Consider the following 19,770-nt stretch of genomic DNA (forward strand, 5'->3'; position numbering starts at 1 on the left):
ATTTTAACACAGGGAGAAGACTGCTCAGAGTTCTCATAAATTACGACTTTATTCTCGTAATTTTACGACTTTATTCTCGTAATTTCAATTTTTTTTTGTCTTAGTTTGGCCCTAATACTCCGTCGTACTAATACTCTTCCATGAATTTAAATGTAATATGAAAAGAAAGGAAAAAAAAAAAAAAAAAAAAGGGGATTCTTGTAAGGAACAAATACAAAAAACAGAAAAACAAGGTGCTCTAAGAATTAAAAGGTGCATATGAATAACAAAATAAATTAAGCATTTAAATCCACTTAATGGGGCTTAGAAAAGGAGAGGAATTATTAAATTAGAATAACAAATAACGAGCTATGTTTATACTCTTCCGTATAAATTGATATTTGTCCATAAATGAACGAACCTGGCGCTGTCCCCGCCCCCGCGGGGCGGCCCGGGACCAACATCGAGCGTCCCCGCCCACAAGACGCTTCCGGGAGTTTTGATCTTTCTGACTTTTGACTTTAAAGCAACTTTTTACAAAACGGTTTAAAAGTCACTTTTGCAGCGTTTGGTCAGGAGGAGCTGGCGGAGGAACCGGAGAACTAGAGACGGAGAGGAAGGAGAGACGACGGGAATAAAAGGAGGAAGAAGAGGAAGAGGAGGATCAGTTTGATCAACAGCTGTGAAGGTAAAACTAGACTGTCCGCTCGATTCTGTCCCCGCTTTAGGATTAAAACACCTTTTTGAGGATTAAAACACCTTTTCAAGGATTAAAACACCTTTTCAAGGATTAAAACACTTTTTCAAGGATTAAAACATATTTTCAAAGAAAAATTTCGAGAATTAAAACAACTTTTCAAGGATTAAAACACCTTTTCAAGGATTAAAACACCTTTTCAAGGATTAAAACACCTTTTTCAAGGATTAAAACACCTTTTTCAAGGATTAAAACACCTTTTCAAGGATTAAAACACCTTTTCAAGGAATAAAACCCCTTTTCAAGGATTATAACATATTTTCAAGGATTAAAACCCCTTTTCAAGGATTAAAACACCTTTTCAAGGAATAAAACCCCTTTTCAAGGATTATAACATATTTTCAAGGATTAAAACACCTTTTTCAAGGATTAAAACACCTTTTTCAAGGATTAAAACACCTTTTTCAAGGATTAAAACACCTTTTTCAAGGATTAAAACCCCTTTCTTTTCGAGGATTAAAACTATTTTTCAAGGATTAAAACACCTTTTCAAGGATTAAAACACCTTTCTTTTCAAGGATTAAAACCCCTTTTCAAGGATTAAAACACCTTTTCAAGGAATAAAACCCCTTTTCAAGGATTATAACATATTTTCAAGGATTAAAACCCCTTTTCAAGGATTAAAACACCTTTTCAAGGAATAAAACCCCTTTTCAAGGATTATAACATATTTTCAAGGATTAAAACACCTTTTTCAAGGATTAAAACACCTTTTTCAAGGATTATAACATATTTTCAAGGATTTAAACACCTTTTCAAAGATTAAAACACCTTTTCAAGGATTAAAACACCTTTTTCAAGGATTAAAACCCCTTTCTTTTCGAGGATTAAAACAATTTTTCAAGGATTAAAACAACTTTTCAAGGATTAAAACACCTTTTTCAAGGATTAAAACATATTTTCAAGGATTAAAACACCTTTTTCAAGGATTAAAACCACCTTTTCAAGGATTAAAACACCTTTTTCAAGGATTAAAACCACCTTTTCAAGGATTAAAACACCTTTTCAAGGATTATAACATATTTTCAAAGATTAAAACATCTTTTCAAAGAAAAATTTCGAGAATTAAAACAACTTTTCAAAGATTAAAATACCCTTTTCAAGGATTAAAATACATTTTCAAGGATTAAAATACATTTTCAAGGATTAAAATACATTTTCAAGGATTACAACACCTTTTCAAGGATTAAAACACCTTTTCCAAATATTAAAACCCCTTTTCAAAGAAAAATTTCGAGAATTAAAACAACTTTTCAAGGATTAAAACACATTTTCAAAGATTAAAACCTCTTTTTCAAGGATTAAAATGTCCTTTTCAAGGATTAAAACACTTTTTCAAAGAAAAAGTTCGAGAATTCAAACAATTTTTCAAGGATTAAAACACATTTTCAAGGATTAAAACACCTTTTCAAAGATTAAAACATCTTTTCAAAGAACATTTTCGAGAATTAAAACAACTTTTCAAGGATTAAAACACCTTTTCAAAGATTTTTCAATGGGCCAAACTGACAATTTTAAAAGAAAAACCTCCAAATATGAAGCCCAGCCATCCTGAACTGTTGAACTAAATCCTTCCTGGAGGATTCTACGACATTTCTGCAGAATAAACGATTCCAGTTCATCCAAACTTCGTTGATTCCGCCCAGATTAAAATCTCCAGATTAAAACCTACAGGTAAAACCTGCAGATTAAAACCTCAACTAGATTAAAACCTCCAGATTAAAACCTCCAGATTAAAACCTGCAGATTAAAACCTGCAGATTAAAACCTCCAGATTAAAACCTGCAGATTAAAACCTCAACTAGATTAAAACCTCAACTAGATTAAAACCTGCAGGTTAAAACCTCCAGATTAAAACCTGCAGATTAAAACCTGCAGATTAAAACCTCCAGATTAAAACCTGCAGATTAAAACCTCCAGATTAAAACCTGCAGATTAAAACCTCCAGATTAAAACCTGCAGATTAAAACCTGCAGATTAAAACCTCAACTAGATTAAAACCTCCAGATTAAAACCTCAACCAGATTAAAACCTCCAGATTAAAACCTCTAGATTAAAACCTGCAGATTAAAACCTCCAGATTAAAACCTGCAGATTAAAACCTCCAGATTAAAACCTCAACTAGATTAAAACCTGCAGATTAAAACCTCCAGATTAAAACCTCAACTAGATTAAAACCTCCAGATTAAAACCTCCAGATTAAAACCTCCAGATTAAAACCTCCAGATTAAAACCTCCAGATTAAAACCTCTAGATTAAAACCTGCAGATTAAAACCTCAAATAGATTAAAACCTCTAGATTAAAACCTCCAGATTAAAACCTCAACTAGATTAAAACCTCCAGATTAAAACCTCCAGATTAAAACCTCAACTAGATTAAAACCTGCAGATTAAAACCTGCAGATTAAAACCTGCAGATTAAAACCTGCAGATTAAAACCTGCAGATTAAAACCTCCAGATTAAAACCTGCAGATTAAAACCTCCAGATTAAAACCTAAACCAGATTAAAACCTCCAGATTAAAACCTCCAGATTAAAACCTCAACCAGATTAAAACCTGCAGATTAAAACCTCCAGATTAAAACCTCCAGATTAAAACCTGCAGATTAAAACCTCCAGATTAAAACCTCAACCAGATTAAAACCTCCAGATTAAAACCTGCAGATTAAAACCTCAACTAGATTAAAACCTGCAGATTAAAACCTGCAGATTAAAACCTCCAGATTAAAACCTGCAGATTAAAACCTCCAGATTAAAACCTAAACCAGATTAAAACCTCCAGATTAAAACCTGCAGATTAAAACCTCCAGATTAAAACCTAAACCAGATTAAAACCTCCAGATTAAAACCTCCAGATTAAAACCTAAACCAGATTAAAACCTCCAGATTAAAACCTGCAGATTAAAACCTGCAGATTAAAACCTGCAGATTAAAACCTCAACTAGATTAAAACCTCCAGATTAAAACCTGCAGATTAAAACCTCCAGATTAAAACCTGCAGATTAAAACCTCCAGGTAAAGAGAGGCTGCAGTTCCTCTTCTAATCGCTGGATTTCAGAAGTGACTCCATCTCTTGACTTTGAGGATAAAATGTCCAAGTTTGCAGCAGAAGTGTGTGTGTGTGTGTGTGTGTGTGTGTGTGTGTGTGTGTGTGTGTGTGTGTGTGTGTGTGTGTGTGTGTGTGTGTGTGTGTGTATATATATATTTTTATTTATTTATTTTTTCATACATGCACATATATGTATGTATATATATTTTATTTTATTTTTCATATATATATATATATATGTGTGTATGTATGAAAAAGAAAATTATTTATATATATATATATATATATATATATATATACTTTTTTTTGACTGCTATATTATGGTGAAGAGGCTCCGAGGCGTGATGAGCAATATTCTTGTTTTCTTCGTGAGATAATTATTTTCCTCTGCAGCTACAAATAGAGTTAATATTTTTTCCTCAACAAACTAGTTTTATTATTTCTTCGTTTTTTCCGCTGCTTGGGCCATGACACCAGCTTCTGCTGAGCTCTGGATGGGTTACCATGGTAACGGGATACCAGCTTCTGCTGAGCTCTGGATGGGTTACCATGGTAACGGGTTACCAGCTTCTGCTGAGCTCTGCTCCACGCCCCGCCCCGCTTTGTATCCACTACGAATGGGGAAGGAGGGGGAAGTGACGTATGCCGTAAAGCAGTCAAAGCCGTAAAAATGTGTAGTTTTTTAGTTTGGCAGGGTTCCTACCATGCACCTCAAAGTTACATAGTCCAGTGAAGGAGATACAGACCCCTCAGACCATGACAGAGGAGAAATTAAACCTGTTGGAAGTTGATGTTCCATCACAATAACTCTGGAAATATTATATTAAGGTGGAAAAGTTACGTAGTGTCGCTTTAAAGAAAACTCCCAGACCCTAGTGGTCTGTAGAGGACCTGCAGGTCTGGATCTGGACCCTGGTGGTCTGTAGAGGACCTGCAGGTCTGGATCTGGACCCTAGTGGTCTGTAGAGGACCTGCAGGTCTGGATCTGGACCCTGGTGGTCTGTAGAGGACCTGCAGGTCTGGATCTGGACCCTAGTGGTCTGTAGAGGACCTGCAGGTCTGGATCTGGACCCTGGTGGTCTGTAGAGGACCTGCAGGTCTGGATCTGGACCCTAGTGGTCTGTAGAGGACCTGCAGGTCTGGATCTGGACCCTAGTGGTCTGTAGAGGACCTGCAGGTCTGGATCTGGACCCTAGTGGTCTGTAGAGGACCTGCAGGAGGGGAAAAAAGAGGAAAAAAGAAGAAAAAAAAGAGGAAAAAAGAGGAAAAAAGGAAAAAAAGAGGAAAAAAAGAAGAAAAAAGGAAAAGAGAAAAAAAGGAAAAAAAAGAGGAAAAAAGAAGAAAAAAGAGGAAAAAAGGGGAAAAATAGGAAAGAAAGAGGAAAAAAAGAGAAAAAAGAGGAAAAAATAAGGAAAAAAAGAGGAAAAAAAGAGGAAAAAAAGAAGAAGAAAAAATAAGAAAAAAGAGGAAAAAAAGGAAAAAAATAAGGAAAAAAAGAGGGAAAAAAAATAGAAAAAATAGAGGGGAAAAAAGGAAAAAAGAAGGAAAAAAGAAGGAAAAAAAGAGGAAAAAAATAGAGGGGAAAAAAAGGAAAAAAGAAGGAAAAAAGAAGAAAAAAAAGGAAAAAAAGAGGAAAAAATACCCTAGTGGTCTGTAGAGGACCTACAGGTCTGGAGTTTTTAACCCTTGTTCTGTCTTTGGGTCAAAATGACCCGATTCTTCTTTCCTTCTTTCCTCCTGCTCTCTCCTTCCTTCTTCCTTTCCTCTTTTCCTCCTTTACTCATTTTTCTTCCTACCTCCCTTTCGTCATTCGTTCCTTCCTTGTTTCTTCCCTTCCTTACTCCCTTTCCTACTTCCTTTCTCCCTTCCTTCTTTCCTTCCTTCCTTACTCCCTTTCCTATTTCCTTCCTTATGCCCTTCTTTTCTTCGTTCTTCATTCCTTCCTTCTTTCCTTACTCCCTTTCCTACTTCCTTCCTTCTTTCCTTTTCTCCTTTCTCCCTTCCTTCCTTACTCCCTTTCCTACTTCCTTTCTCCCTTCCTTCTTTCCTCCCTTCCTTACTCCCTTTCCTACTTCCTTCCTTCTTTCCTTCTTTTCTCCTTTCTCCCTTCCTTCCTTACTCCCTTTCCTTCCATCTTTTCCCCCTTCCTTCATTCCTTCCTTCTTTCCACCCTTCCTTACTCCCTTTCCTACTTCTTTCCTTCTTTTCTCCTTCCTTCCTTCCTTCCTTCCTTCCTTCCTTCCTTCCTTCCTTCCTTCCTTCCTTCCTTCCTTCCTTCCTTCCTTCCTTCCTTCCTTCCTTCCTTCCTTCCTTCCTTCCTTCTTTTCTTCCTTCCTTCCTTCCTTCCTTCCTTCCTTCCTTCCTTCCTTCCTTCCTTCCTTCCTTCCTTCCTTCCTTCCTTCCTACTTCCTTCCTTCCTTCCTTCTTTCCTTTTCTCCTTCCTTCCTTCTTTCCTTCCTTCCTTCCTTCCTTCCTTCCTTCTTTTCTCCCTTCCTTCTTTTCTTCCTTCCTTCCTTCCTTCCTTCCTTCTTTCCTTTTCTCCTTCCTTCCTTCCTTCCTTACTCCCTTTCCTATTTCCTTCCTTATGCCCTTCTTTTCTTCGTTCTTCATTCCTTCCTTCTTTCCTTACTCCCTTTCCTAGTTCCTTCCTTCTTTCCTTCTTTTCTCCTTTCTCCCTTCCTTCCTTACTCCCTTTCCTACTTCTTTCCTTCTTTTCTCCTTCCTTCCTTCCTTCCTTCCTTCCTTCTCCTTCCTTCCTTCCTTCCTTCCTTCCTTCCTTCCTTCCTTCCTTCCTTCCTTCCTTCCTTCTTTTCTCCCTTCCTTCTTTCCTTCCTTCCTTCCTTCCTTCCTTCCTTCCTTCCTTCCTTCCTTCCTACTTCCTTCCTTCCTTCCTTCCTTCTTTCCTTTTCTCCTTCCTTCCTTCTTTCCTTCCTTCCTTCCTTCCTTCCTTCCTTCCTTCCTTCCTTCCTTCCTACTTCCTTCCTTCCTTCCTTCTTTCCTTTTCTCCTTCCTTCCTTCCTTCCTTCCTTCCTACTTCCTTCCTTCCTTCCTTCTTTCCTTTTCTCCTTCCTTCCTTCCTTCCTTCCTTCCTTCCTTCCTTCCTTCCTTCCTTCCTTCCTTCCTTCCTTCCTTCCTTCTTTCCTTTTCTCCTTCCTTCCTTCCTTCCTTCCTTCCTTCCTTCCTTCCTTCCTTCCTTCCTACTTCCTTCCTTCCTTCCTTCTTTCCTTTTCTCCTTCCTTCCTTCCTTCCTTCCTTCCTTCCTTCCTTCCTTCCTTCCTACTTCCTTCCTTCCTTCCTTCTTTCCTTTTCTCCTTCCTTCCTTCTTTCCTTCCTTCCTTCCTTCCTTCCTTCCTTCCTTCCTTCTTTTCTCCCTTCCTTCTTTTCTTCCTTCCTTCCTTCCTTCCTTCTTTCCTTTTCTCCTTCCTTCCTTCCTTCCTTACTCCCTTTCCTATTTCCTTCCTTATGCCCTTCTTTTCTTCGTTCTTCATTCCTTCCTTCTTTCCTTACTCCCTTTCCTAGTTCCTTCCTTCTTTCCTTCTTTTCTCCTTTCTCCCTTCCTTCCTTACTCCCTTTCCTACTTCTTTCCTTCTTTTCTCCTTCCTTCCTTCCTTCCTTCCTTCCTTCCTTCCTTCCTTCCTTCCTTCCTTCCTTCCTTCCTTCCTTCCTTCCTTCTTTTCTCCCTTCCTTCTTTCCTTCCTTCCTTCCTTCCTTCCTTCCTTCCTTCCTTCCTACTTCCTTCCTTCCTTCCTTCCTTCTTTCCTTTTCTCCTTCCTTCCTTCTTTCCTTCCTTCCTTCCTTCCTTCCTTCCTTCCTTCCTTCCTTCCTTCCTTCCTTCCTTCCTACTTCCTTCCTTCCTTCCTTCTTTCCTTTTCTCCTTCCTTCCTTCCTTCCTTCCTTCCTTCCTACTTCCTTCCTTCCTTCCTTCTTTCCTTTTCTCCTTCCTTCCTTCCTTCCTTCCTTCCTTCCTTCCTTCCTTCCTTCCTTCCTTCCTTCCTTCCTTCCTTCCTTCTTTCCTTTTCTCCTTCCTTCCTTCCTTCCTTCCTTCCTTCCTTCCTTCCTTCCTTCCTTCCTTCCTTCCTTCCTACTTCCTTCCTTCCTTCCTTCTTTCCTTTTCTCCTTCCTTCCTTCCTTCCTTCCTTCCTTCCTTCCTACTTCCTTCCTTCCTTCCTTCTTTCCTTTTCTCCTTCCTTCCTTCTTTCCTTCCTTCCTTCCTTCCTTCCTTCCTTCCTTCTTTTCTCCCTTCCTTCTTTTCTTCCTTCCTTCCTTCCTTCCTTCTTTCCTTTTCTCCTTCCTTCCTTCCTTCCTTACTCCCTTTCCTATTTCCTTCCTTATGCCCTTCTTTTCTTCGTTCTTCATTCCTTCCTTCTTTCCTTACTCCCTTTCCTAGTTCCTTCCTTCTTTCCTTCTTTTCTCCTTTCTCCCTTCCTTCCTTACTCCCTTTCCTACTTCTTTCCTTCTTTTCTCCTTCCTTCCTTCCTTCCTTCCTTCCTTCCTTCCTTCCTTCCTTCCTTCCTTCCTTCCTTCCTTCCTTTCTCCCTTCCTTCTTTCCTTCCTTCCTTCCTTCCTTCCTTCCTTCCTTCCTTCCTTCCTTCCTACTTCCTTCCTTCCTTCCTTCTTTCCTTTTCTCCTTCCTTCCTTCTTTCCTTCCTTCCTTCCTTCCTTCCTTCCTTCCTTCCTTCCTTCCTTCCTACTTCCTTCCTTCCTTCCTTCTTTCCTTTTCTCCTTCCTTCCTTCCTTCCTTCCTTCCTTCCTTCCTTCCTACTTCCTTCCTTCCTTCCTTCTTTCCTTTTCTCCTTCCTTCCTTCCTTCCTTCCTTCCTTCCTTCCTTCCTTCCTTCTTTCCTTTTCTCCTTCCTTCCTTCCTTCCTTCCTTCCTTCCTTCCTTCCTTCCTTCCTACTTCCTTCCTTCCTTCTTTCCTTTTCTCCTTCCTTCCTTCCTTCCTTCCTTCTTTCCTTTTCTCCTTCCTTCCTTCCTTCCTTCCTTCCTTCCTTCCTTCCTTCCTTCCTACTTCCTTCCTTCCTTCCTTCTTTCCTTTTCTCCTTCCTTCCTTCCTTCCTTCCTTCCTTCCTTCCTTCCTTCCTTCCTTCCTTCCTTCCTTCCTTCCTACTTCCTTCCTTCCTTCCTTCTTTCCTTTTCTCCTTCCTTCCTTCCTTCCTTCCTTCCTTCCTTCCTTCCTTCCTTCTTTCCTTTTCTCCTTCCTTCCTTCCTTCCTTCCTTCCTTCCTTCCTTCCTTCCTTCCTTCCTTCCTTCCTTCCTTCCTTCCTTCCTTCCTTCCTTCCTTCCTTCCTTCCTTCCTTCCTTCTCTCCTCCCTTGACCACAGACATCACCAGGGTTAAACAGAATGATAAAAACCACAGTAGTTTATTTTACATGAGTGTTGTTTCAGCTTCCTCTTCCTCCAGACGTACAGATGACTATTGTTTGGTACAGATGACTATTGTTTAGTCAGGAAGTTATTTTTATTTAATATCACGGGTTAAAGTGCAGTTTGTGGATTTAATCTGTGAGGACGGTTGGGCTGATTCCAGTTAACTGGTAAGAGAACAAAGTTCACCGTTTCCCTTAAACACTCTGCACTTTGCTCCTGCTGGATTAGTGCGGTTTATAAAACGTCCAGGGTTTGGTGTCGGACTGGAACGCTAACACGTTAATGATTATAATAATTACAATGATGTCACGTCTTTATTTGTTGCTGCCGCTCTCTTCTTTAGTTTGGTTTACACCAGGGGTCGTCAACCCAAAATGTTTTAGAGCCATATTGGACCAAAAACACAAAAAACTAATATGTCTGGAGCCGCAAAAAATGAAAAGTCTTGTATCAGCCTTAGAATGAAGAAACACATGCTGCATGTTTCTATATTAGTTAGAACTGGGGGAAGATTTTTTTTTCATTATGCACTTTGAGAAAAAAGTCAATGTCGAGAAAAAAGTCAAAATTTTGAGAAAAAGTCGAAATGTCAAGATTAATAAGGAAAGGAAACAGGAAGAAAAAAAGAGAAAAAAGGAAAAAAAGAAGAAAAATAAAAAAAGGAAAGAAGATAAAAAAGAAAAAAAAAGAAAAAGAAAAAAAGAGAAAAATAGAAAAAAGAGAAAAAATTGAAAAAAGAAAAAGAGAAGAAAAAAAGAAAAGAAGACAAATAGGAAAAATAGAAAAAAAAAGAAAAAAAAAAGGTAAAACATTTTTGAAAAAGCTCCAGGAGCCACTAGGGCGGCGCTAGAGAGCCGCATGCGGCTCTAGAGCCGCGGGTTGCCGACCCCTGGTTTAGATAGTGGCTGTTGTTTTCCAGGTTTCAGGATGATTTAAAGTTGTTTTCCAGGTTTCAGGATGATTTAAAGACGTCCATGTGGTTTGTTTTTGTGAAACAAGCCGAGCCCTCATTCATGGTGTAAGAAGTGGATGTTGTGTGTGAGACCGACCACTAGGGGGAGCTGGAGTCACCAGTAGGACACATGGGAGTCTCAGAGGATCTGTGTTTGTGTGTGTGTGTATATATGTATATATATATATATATATATATATATATATATACACACACACATACAGTACTGGAGTTGTAAAATAAATCAGGGGGGATGGTGGATTTGATCATCTGGGGACAGATAATTTGTGCTGATTACAAATAATATAATATATTACAAATAATAGCAGTGACCAAAACAGCTGCAGAAATACTGCAGGAATGACATAGCAGCAGTTAAATGCAGCCTTCTGTAAGCTTTAAATATCCACTGGGCTTACATCAAATACATCAAAACACAACAATAAAAAACACTTTTCTGAACTTATCAATATGACTCTGTCCTTCACAGGATAAGTAACATGGATCACTGCAAAAACTCACAATCTTAACAAGAATATTTGTCTTATTTCTAGTTAAAATGTCTCATTTTAGTAAAAAAATCTAATTACACTTAAAACAAGAGTCATCACTGGAAAAAACAACAATTTTCACCTGTTTCAAGTAGATTTTCACTTGAAATAAGTAGAAAAATCTGCATGTAGAACAAGATTTTTTTGCTTGTAATAAGAAGATAAATCTTGTCCCACTGGCAGATTTTCCTACTTATTTCAAGTGAAAATTTACTTGAAACAGGTGAAAATTGTCAAATAAGTTATTTTTCTGGTGATGACTCTAAATGTTGAAATATCAGTAAAACCACATTCATTGATGAAATGACATAAGGGGTGAAAGGGGGGATGGCAGTTTTACAGGGGGGATGATTTGGACAGTTTTTATTTCAGGGGGGGATGATTTTGATATATGTATATAGTATTGAGACCTACACCTATGATGAAAATTACAGGCCTCTCATCTTTTTAAGTGGATAATTTGCACAACTGCTGACTGACTGTATATATTTGTCTATAGTAGTAGAAAAGGATAGTAGTCTAATTTTCTGAGCCAATTTTTCTATTAAACATCAGGTAAAACCGTAATAAACGGAGGCCACATAGCTGTCTGCATTGACTGCACGGATACTGGTGGTCTGAATGCTTGTTTTTGTCCTCAGCAGAGAGAAAAGAAGAGGAGGATGATGGAGGAATCAGAGCCACGAGGGGACGATGCTGAGGTGACAGACGGCACCGAGGAAGATTCTCCTCCAGAGGTGAGGGGTAGGGATGGGCGGTGTGGACTAAAAAATGGGCATTTATCACGATAACGATAAAAATCACGATAAAAAAATACCAATTTATCTCCATCTTTTAACTATAAATCTATCTCCACATTCAGTCTTTGGAGCCAAAACACTGCTCTAAAAGATACTAAATACTAAACTACACCAATTACATTGAATTAATAAAAACCAATTAAATTAGTCCACCTGTACTGCAAAACTAATGACTCAAATGAAACAAGTTTGAAATGTTAGAACAGATTCAACATTTATTCAAAAGGCTTAAACAGTGGGATAACTGTGCAAACAGCAAAAGTAACATTGTCCTTCAAGTTTTCTTAGCTTATAAAATCACAAAGTAGAAAAAAATACAACCTGATAAATAAAGAAACAGGACAAATAAATAAAGGTTCACTGAAAATAAAATCCAATCAGTGATGACCTCTTCTAATATAAATAAAATGTGCAAATTAACCACAAATTAGATACTATTGCAATTGTTTTCCTAATAGTCAAACATTATATCAAAATGTAACAACCATTTCCTTCTGTTTTTACAGACTCTGCACATATTAGATGATGTTTGCTCCTCGTCTCTCTTTATAAATCCAAACCAGTTCCGGATAATTGAGCTGGAGCCTCGTTTAACGACGAGCTCCTCGCTCTCAGAGCCGCCATGTTTGTTACACAAAAACATCATCAACGGGAATTTATCCTTTTTACCGTGAGATACAAATTCTTACTGTGGGGATTTTTTTGACGGTTTATCGTGAACGGTAAAATATCACCCATTCCTGGTGAGGGGGGTAAAAACCTGAGCTTTACAGCTCCGTTACTTCTCTGTGGTTCACATCACTGGTCAATGAAATAACTGAAATTCATTTAAAGCTGCAAGCAGCGATGAACGGTCCTCCACCCTTGTGCAGGTTCAGGCTGCAGTGGAAGCTTGTATGACTTGATGTAGATTCTTCAGAACTGGACATTTAGTGGATGAAACCACCCACGACTCTCTATATAAAACTATTCAAAAGATATTGGAGAAAATAGGAACTATCACATATGGACCAATCAGATGAGGGGGGGGGACTAATGTGCACCAAGGTGAAGGACTCAAAACCGAGTCCGATGACTAGGCCTGTGTTAAAAAAATCGTTTTTTTTCCGATTCTAAATCGATTCTCATATTAATTCCTAAAAATCGATTCTTATGTCTAAAGAATGATTTTTATATTTTTTTTTATTTTTATTTTTTTCTCTAAGCTAAGCTTCAGTAAGCTAAAATGATTTCTTCACTGCATGAACTGTTGCAATTTCTTTCTTTTTTGCACTTTAAATGGATATTGAAAGGCCTGTTTGAGTTATTTATTTCTTAGTTATTTCACAATAATTATTGTTATTACTAGTTACTAGTTATTTTACAGTCATATAATTCAGGCAACAGCTCAAAAAACATTTTAAATAACACTAAGCCAAATCAATATCGAATCGAATCAAATCATGATAATCGATTCTGAATATTAAGAATCGGAATCGAATCGATTCTTGACATTTGAATCGATACCCAGCCCTACCGATGACACCACCCACATGTCTTTATCACAACCCGTTCAAAAGTTGTGGCAGAAAATAGGAACTATCAGATATGGACCAATCACATGAAGGGGGGGCGCGCTTTTTGGTGTCTATCGTCGCCACGGTAACGCTTTTGAAAGAGAAAAGTAATGTGTGTGGTCGCAGGATGGAGACGCACATTTTGATGTATAACACACCTGGGTGCACGTTACAGTTTGGGCTGAATTAATTGCTGAAGAAATGGCATAAATTGCTCCAAAATGACACAATTAATTCAAAATGTTCAAAATGGCCGACTTCCTGTTCGATTTCGTCCATGGCGCCAAGAGACTTTTCTTTAAGTTGCGACATGATACAGGTGTGTACCGATTTTCGTTCATGTACGTCAAACCGTATTGTGGGGCTTGAGGCACAAAGTTTTCCGGGGGGCGCTGTTGAGCCGTTAGGCCACGGCCATTAATGCAAACCATTAAATATCACATTTATCACCAGGCCTGGTTTGCATGCCAAATTTGGTGACTTTTGGGGAACTATCAAATATGGACCAATCAGATGAAGGGGGGGTGCGCTTTTTGCCGTATATCGTCGCCACGGTAACGCTTTTGAAAGAGAAAAGTAATGTGCATCGTCGCAGGATGGAGACGCACATTTTGATGTATAACACACCTGGGTGCACGTTACAGTTTGGGCTGAATTAATTGCTGAAGAAATGGCATAAATTGCGCCAAAATGACACTATTAATTCAAAATGGCCGACTTCCTGTTCAGTTTCGGCCATGGCGCCAAGAGACTTTTCTTTAAGTTGTGACATGATACAGGTGTGTACCGATTTTCGTGCATGTACGTCAAACCGTATTGTGGGGCTTGAAGCACAAAGTTTTCTAGGGGGCGCTGTTGAGCCGTTAGGCCACGCCCATTAATGCAAACCATTAAATATCACATTTATGTCCAGGCCTGGCTTGCATGAAAAATTGTGACTTTTGGGGCACGTTTAGGGGGAAAAAATGCCCTGATTTAGTCAGAAGGAAAACAATTCCTGCAGATACAACAGGGTTATTTCTAACCCTGATATAAGTTAAATAAGTGACTTCAGCTGATGCTGAAACTACTCTGGTCTGTGAAACACCAAGTTCCCCGGAGGATAAATCAAACCAGACATAGTAAATCCAGGTGTTTTGGAGTGAATCTTCTTCTCTCAGAGCTGGTGTAAGAACCGGGGACGGAGCAGTTAATGTAACCTTTAGAAAGAACAAACGTGGAGCTTTCTCTGCGTCACCACGGTAACCACGGTAACCTCAGTGAGGATTAATCTGTGGAACACTGAGATACAGTTAACATGTGGAGCAGTTATTACAATTCAAAAGACCTAGAAATACAAATGATTAATACTTATAAAACAAAGGTGTAATACACATAAGCATGTGTATATGTGTATATATATTTATATATGTGGGTCAATGACGAATAAGGATTTTCAACAGGTTAATTTTAAAATAATAAAAAAAGAATATCTATTGCAGTAGTTCAAACATTAAGAATGTTGTGTACACATAAATTCATATAAAAATGTTTAATTGAGTTTTTTGTCAAGATGAATTGGCACTAGCCTTAAAAAAAGGTCATGGTGCAACCATGATTCATATTAAAATAAATTAATTTCCTTAACATCTTTTTTTTTACAAGTTTTCAGTATTATATTATACAAAAATGGTTGTTTTGTTAATAGTTGTTCCACATGATATTTCATAAAAAGGACGTCAGTCAAACTTTGTTTGTGTATTATGATGGAAATATAAATAAAAATGTGTTACAATCTTACACACTACAAGACACTTCAGAAATCATGCCAGATAGAAGAAGATTGATTTAAAATATTTAGAGTGATTTAAAAAAAACAAGAGTCATGGTCGGACGGTCGCACCACATGACATTTTGACGCTTAAAACAACAACAAAATCCCAAATAACTCGTATTTTTTGTAAAATTCAAGTGAGTCCATATGTGGGACAGGTAGTACATATATATGATATTTTTTATCCATTTAAACCTTTTTTAAATTGAAAAAAAAATCTGTTTTTCAGAAAATATAGGCGCCATTGACCTATATATATATATATATATATATATATATATATATATATATATATATATATATATATATATATATATATATATATAGGTCAATGACGCCTATGTATGTGTATGTGTGTGTGTGTATTCTGTATGGAATGATATTTAGTAATGACATGTGGAATATACTGTATACTGTAGTTATTTTGTTTATACTCGGGCAACTTCTCATGGATTTATTTATGTATTTTGTTTCATTTTCTAAATCCTAAATGCACTAGTTTATAAAAGCTACCTTTTTTTTGTGAAAAGCGTAGGCGTCATAAGTTTATTAGGCTTCAGTCTGCACCTATTTACCATTTACACTGACGAGGCTCGTGTCGCATTCAGGAGCAGCTGGAAATTTGAGCTTCAAGCAGGAAATGATGCTGAATCTTTCTCTCTCTCGGCTCCAAGTTTCAACAGGATATAACAGGGGTTGGCAACGTGTGGCTCTAGAGCTCTTTAGCGCCGCCCTGGTGGCTCCTGGAGCTTTTTCAAAAATATTTGACCTTTTTTTTCCTTTTTTTCTTCTTTTTTTCTCCTTTTTTCCTTTTTTTCTTTTTTCTTCCTATTTACTTTCCTTTTTAATCTCGACATTTCGACTTTTTTCTCAAAATTTCAACTTTTTTCTCGACATTTCGACTTTTTCTCAAGATTGTACTTCAACATTAATCGTGACATTTCCACTTTTTTCTCAAAATCTTTCAACTTTTTTCTCGACATTTCGACTTTTTTCTCGACATTTCAACTTTTTTCTGGAGATTGGGGGCCGTGGCCCCCCCTGGCCCCCCCCTGGTGGCACCCCTGGGTCTAGTCCAGTCTCCACCCACCTTGTACTTGGAGACGCTCCACTTGCGAGCCACTTACTTCAACATTAATCGTGACATTTCCACTTTTTTCTCGAAATCTTTACTTTTTTCTTGACATTTCGACTTTTTTCTCAAGATTGTACTTCAACATTAATCTCAACATTTCGACTTTTTTCATGAAATTTTGACTTTTTTCATGAAATTTTGACTATTTCCTCAACATTTCGACTTTTTTCTCAACATTTCAACTTTTTTCTCTAAATTTCAACTTTTTTCTTGACATTTCGACTTTTTCTCAAGTTTGTACTTCAACATTAATCGTGACATTTCGACTTTTTTCTCGACATTTCGACTTTTTTCATGAAATTTTGACTTTTTTCATGAAATTTTGACTATTTCCTCAACATTTCGACTTTTTTCTCAACATTTCAACTTTTTTCTCTAAATTTCAACTTTTTTCTTGACATTTCGACTTTTTCTCAAGTTTGTACTTCAACATTAATCGTGACATTTCGACTTTTTTCTCGACATTTCGACTTTTTTCATGAAATTTTGACTTTTTTCTCAACATTTCAACTTTTTTCTCTAAATTTCAACTTTTTTCTTGACATTTCGACTTTTTCTCAAGTTTGTACTTCAACATTAATCGTGACATTTCGACTATTTCCTCAACATTTCGACTTTTTTCTTAACATTTCGACTTTTTCTCAAAATTTCAACTTTTTTCACGAAATTTCGACTTTTTCTCAAGATTGTACTTCAACATTAATCTTCAACATTTCGACTTTTTTTCTCCTTTTTTCCTTTTTTTCTTTTTTCTTTTTTACTTTCCTTTTTAATCTCGACATTTTGACTTTTTTCTCAAAATTTCAACTTTTTTGTCAACATTTCGACTTTTTTCTCGACATTTCGACTTTTTTCTCGACATTTTGACTTTTTTTCTCGACATTTCAACATTTTTCTCGACATTTCGACTTTTTTCTCGACATTTCCACTTTTTTCTCGACATTTTGACTTTTTTTCTCGACATTTCAACATTTTTCTCGACATTTCTACTTTTTTCTCGACATTTCCACTTTTTTCTCGACATTTTCACTTTTTTTCTCGACATTTTCACTTTTTTTCTCGACATTTTCACTTTTTTTTCTCGACATTTTGACTTTTTTTCTCGACATTTTCACTTTTTTTCTCGACATTTGACTTTTTTTCTCGACATTTCGACTTTTTTTCTCGACATTTCGACTTTTTTTCTCGACATTTCAACTTTTTTCTCGACATTTCGACTTTTTCCCTCAACATTTCCACTTTTTTCTCGACATTTCCACTTTTTTCTCGACATTTCCACTTTTTTTTCTCAACATTTCGACTTTTTCCTCAAAGTGCATAATGAAAAAAAAAATCTTCCCCCAGTTCTAACTAATATAGAAACATGCAGCATGTGTTGTCTTCATTCTAAGGCTTATACAAGACTTTTTATTTTTTGCGGCTCCAGACATATTAGTTTTTTGTGTTTTTGGTCCAATATGGCTTTGCCGACCCCTGGGATATAATGACTGAGACGGTGTGGAAGTGTTGACTTCTCAGCTCTGATTTGAGTGAATTTAACGTGATAAAAACTTGAATGTAGCTCTTATATTATATCGTGATCAAATCTAGCTCGACTTTTAATCTTTGAATAAACTTCTGTCACCACTGAGCTCATCCAGCCTGTTGTTTTGTTGCATTGGGAGGAAAATCAGTCCTCCATTGGTCTGTGTTTGAGCTCAGGCAAAAAACTAAAGTTTTATCCTGTTTTTGATGTTAAATTTTCCTGCATCGCTCCTTACAGGAAGTGGGCAGTGAGTCCAACGACGGCGGAGCCCGACCGGCTGAGGCTACGCTGGAGGTTGCCATGGAAACGGAGCAGAGCGAAGGTCAGGCCCGGTTCTACGAGGGAGCATCAGCATCAGCATCAGCATCAGCATTACACCCTCAGTTTATGAAAAGACGAAAAGAAAACATTCTGGATTCATTACAAATCAACTGAAATATTGCAAGCCTTTTATTATTTTAATATTGCTTCAACATTAATCTCTACATTTCCACTTTTTTTCCCGACATTTTGACTTTTTTTCTCGACATTTCGACTTTTTTTCTCGACATTTCAACATTTTACCATTTTTCTCGACATTTCCACTTTTTTTCTCGACATTTCAACATTTTAACATTTTTCTCGACATTTCGACTTTTTTTCTCGACATTTCAACATTTTAACATTTTTCTCGTCATTTCCACTTTTTTTCCCGACATTTTGACTTTTTTTCTTGACATTTCGACTTTTTTGATCGAAATGATCATGGTTTACAGTTTAAGAAAACTCAAATATCCTATCTCAAAAAATTAGAATATCATGAAAAGTAAACTAGTAGGGTATTCAACTAATCACTTGAATAGTGCTGGGGATCGATTCAAATGTCAAGAATCGATTCGATTCAGATTCTTAAGATTCAGAATCGATTATCAAGATTTGATCCGATCTGATTCTGATATTGATTTGGGTTACTGTTAATAAAACAGTTTTTTCAGCTGTTGCATGAATTATATGACTGTAGTTCTGCAACATATTAATAATATTATAACTGTATATTGAGATTCAACTTCAAGTATTGCAGCTAATGATGCTGTAATACATCGTGGGTCAGAATTATCAAACAGATCCAGGGAGGAAACAGAGACGATGAAATCAGTTTTATTTTTTCCCACATTCCGTTTTTATTTGTTCCATTTTCGGTCTATTTTGGTTTTAAATTTTTGAGCATTTGGTTTTTACCATTTTTTGCAAATGTAACCCCAAGACAGTATATAAAGTAATGAAATATAGACAATTTATGCAATTATAACCTAACACTTTAATGTTTTCATACCTTTAAACATATTTAAAGGCAAAAACATGGCACCAGTTATTCTCGTGTCCAACAAAACATTCCTTTTTTGGGGATAAACAAAAAAATAACCAAAAGTTGTAATGATGAAAAAAAAGGTTGAGATTAATGTTGAAGTACAATCTCGAGAAAAAAGTCGAAATGTCGAGAAAAAAGTGGAAATGTCGAGAAAAAAGTAAAGATTTCGAGAAAAAAGTGGAAATGTCACGATTAATGTTGAAGTAAGTGGCTCGCAGGTGGAGCGTCTCCAAGTACAAGGTGGTGGAGACTGGACTAGACCCAGGGGTGCCACCAGGGGGGGGCCAGGGGGGGCCACGGCCCCCAATCTCCAGAAAAAAGTCGAAATGTCGAGAAAAAAGTCGAAAGGTCGAGAAAAAAGTCGAAAGGTCGAGAAAAAAGTCAAAATTTAGAGAAAAAAGTCAAAATGTTGAGAAAAAAGTCAAAATTTAGAGAAAAAAGTCAAAATGTTGAGAAAAAAATAAAAATTTAGAGAAAAAAGTCTAAATGTTGAGAAAAAAGTCGAAATGTCGAGAAAAAAGTAGAAATGTCGAGAAAAAAGTCGAAATGTCGAGAAAAAAGTCGAAATGTCGAGAAAAAAGTCGAAATGTCGAGAAAAAAGTAAATGTCGAGAAAAAAGTTGAAATGTCGAGAAAAAAGTCGAAATGTCGAGAAAAAAGTGGAAATGTCACGATTAATGTTGAAGTAAGTGGCTCGCAAGTGGAGCGTCTCCAAGTACAAGGTGGTGGAGACTGGACTAGACCCAGGGGTGCCACCAGGGGGGGGCCAGGGGGGGCCACGGCCCCAATCTCAAGAAAAAAGTCGAAATGTCGAGAAAAAAGTCAAAATTTAGAGAAAAAAGTTTAAATGTCGAGAAAAAAGTCTAAATGTCGAGAAAAAAGTGGAAATGTCACGATTAATGTTGGAGTACAATCTTGAGAAAAAGTGGAAATGTCG

General features: G+C 37.1%; 1 protein-coding gene across 1 annotated transcript in view; it reads left to right on the forward strand.

Annotated features, from left to right (window-relative positions):
- Window positions 1–558: 558 nt before the first annotated feature.
- The window catches only part of LOC133420403 (arfaptin-1-like), a 49,282-nt gene continuing 30,070 nt past the window's right edge, over window positions 559–19,770 (forward strand). Inside the window, exons 1-3 of the mRNA XM_061710093.1 lie at window positions 559–667; window positions 11,299–11,394; window positions 17,724–17,808. Of these exons, the coding sequence (XP_061566077.1) occupies window positions 11,320–11,394; window positions 17,724–17,808 (160 nt within the window). The 5' untranslated portion in view covers window positions 559–667; window positions 11,299–11,319. The remainder of the gene's footprint in view (window positions 668–11,298; window positions 11,395–17,723; window positions 17,809–19,770) is intronic.

Source organism: Cololabis saira, chromosome 20 (genome assembly GCF_033807715.1).
Source record: "Cololabis saira isolate AMF1-May2022 chromosome 20, fColSai1.1, whole genome shotgun sequence".
NCBI lineage: Eukaryota > Metazoa > Chordata > Actinopteri > Beloniformes > Belonidae > Cololabis > Cololabis saira.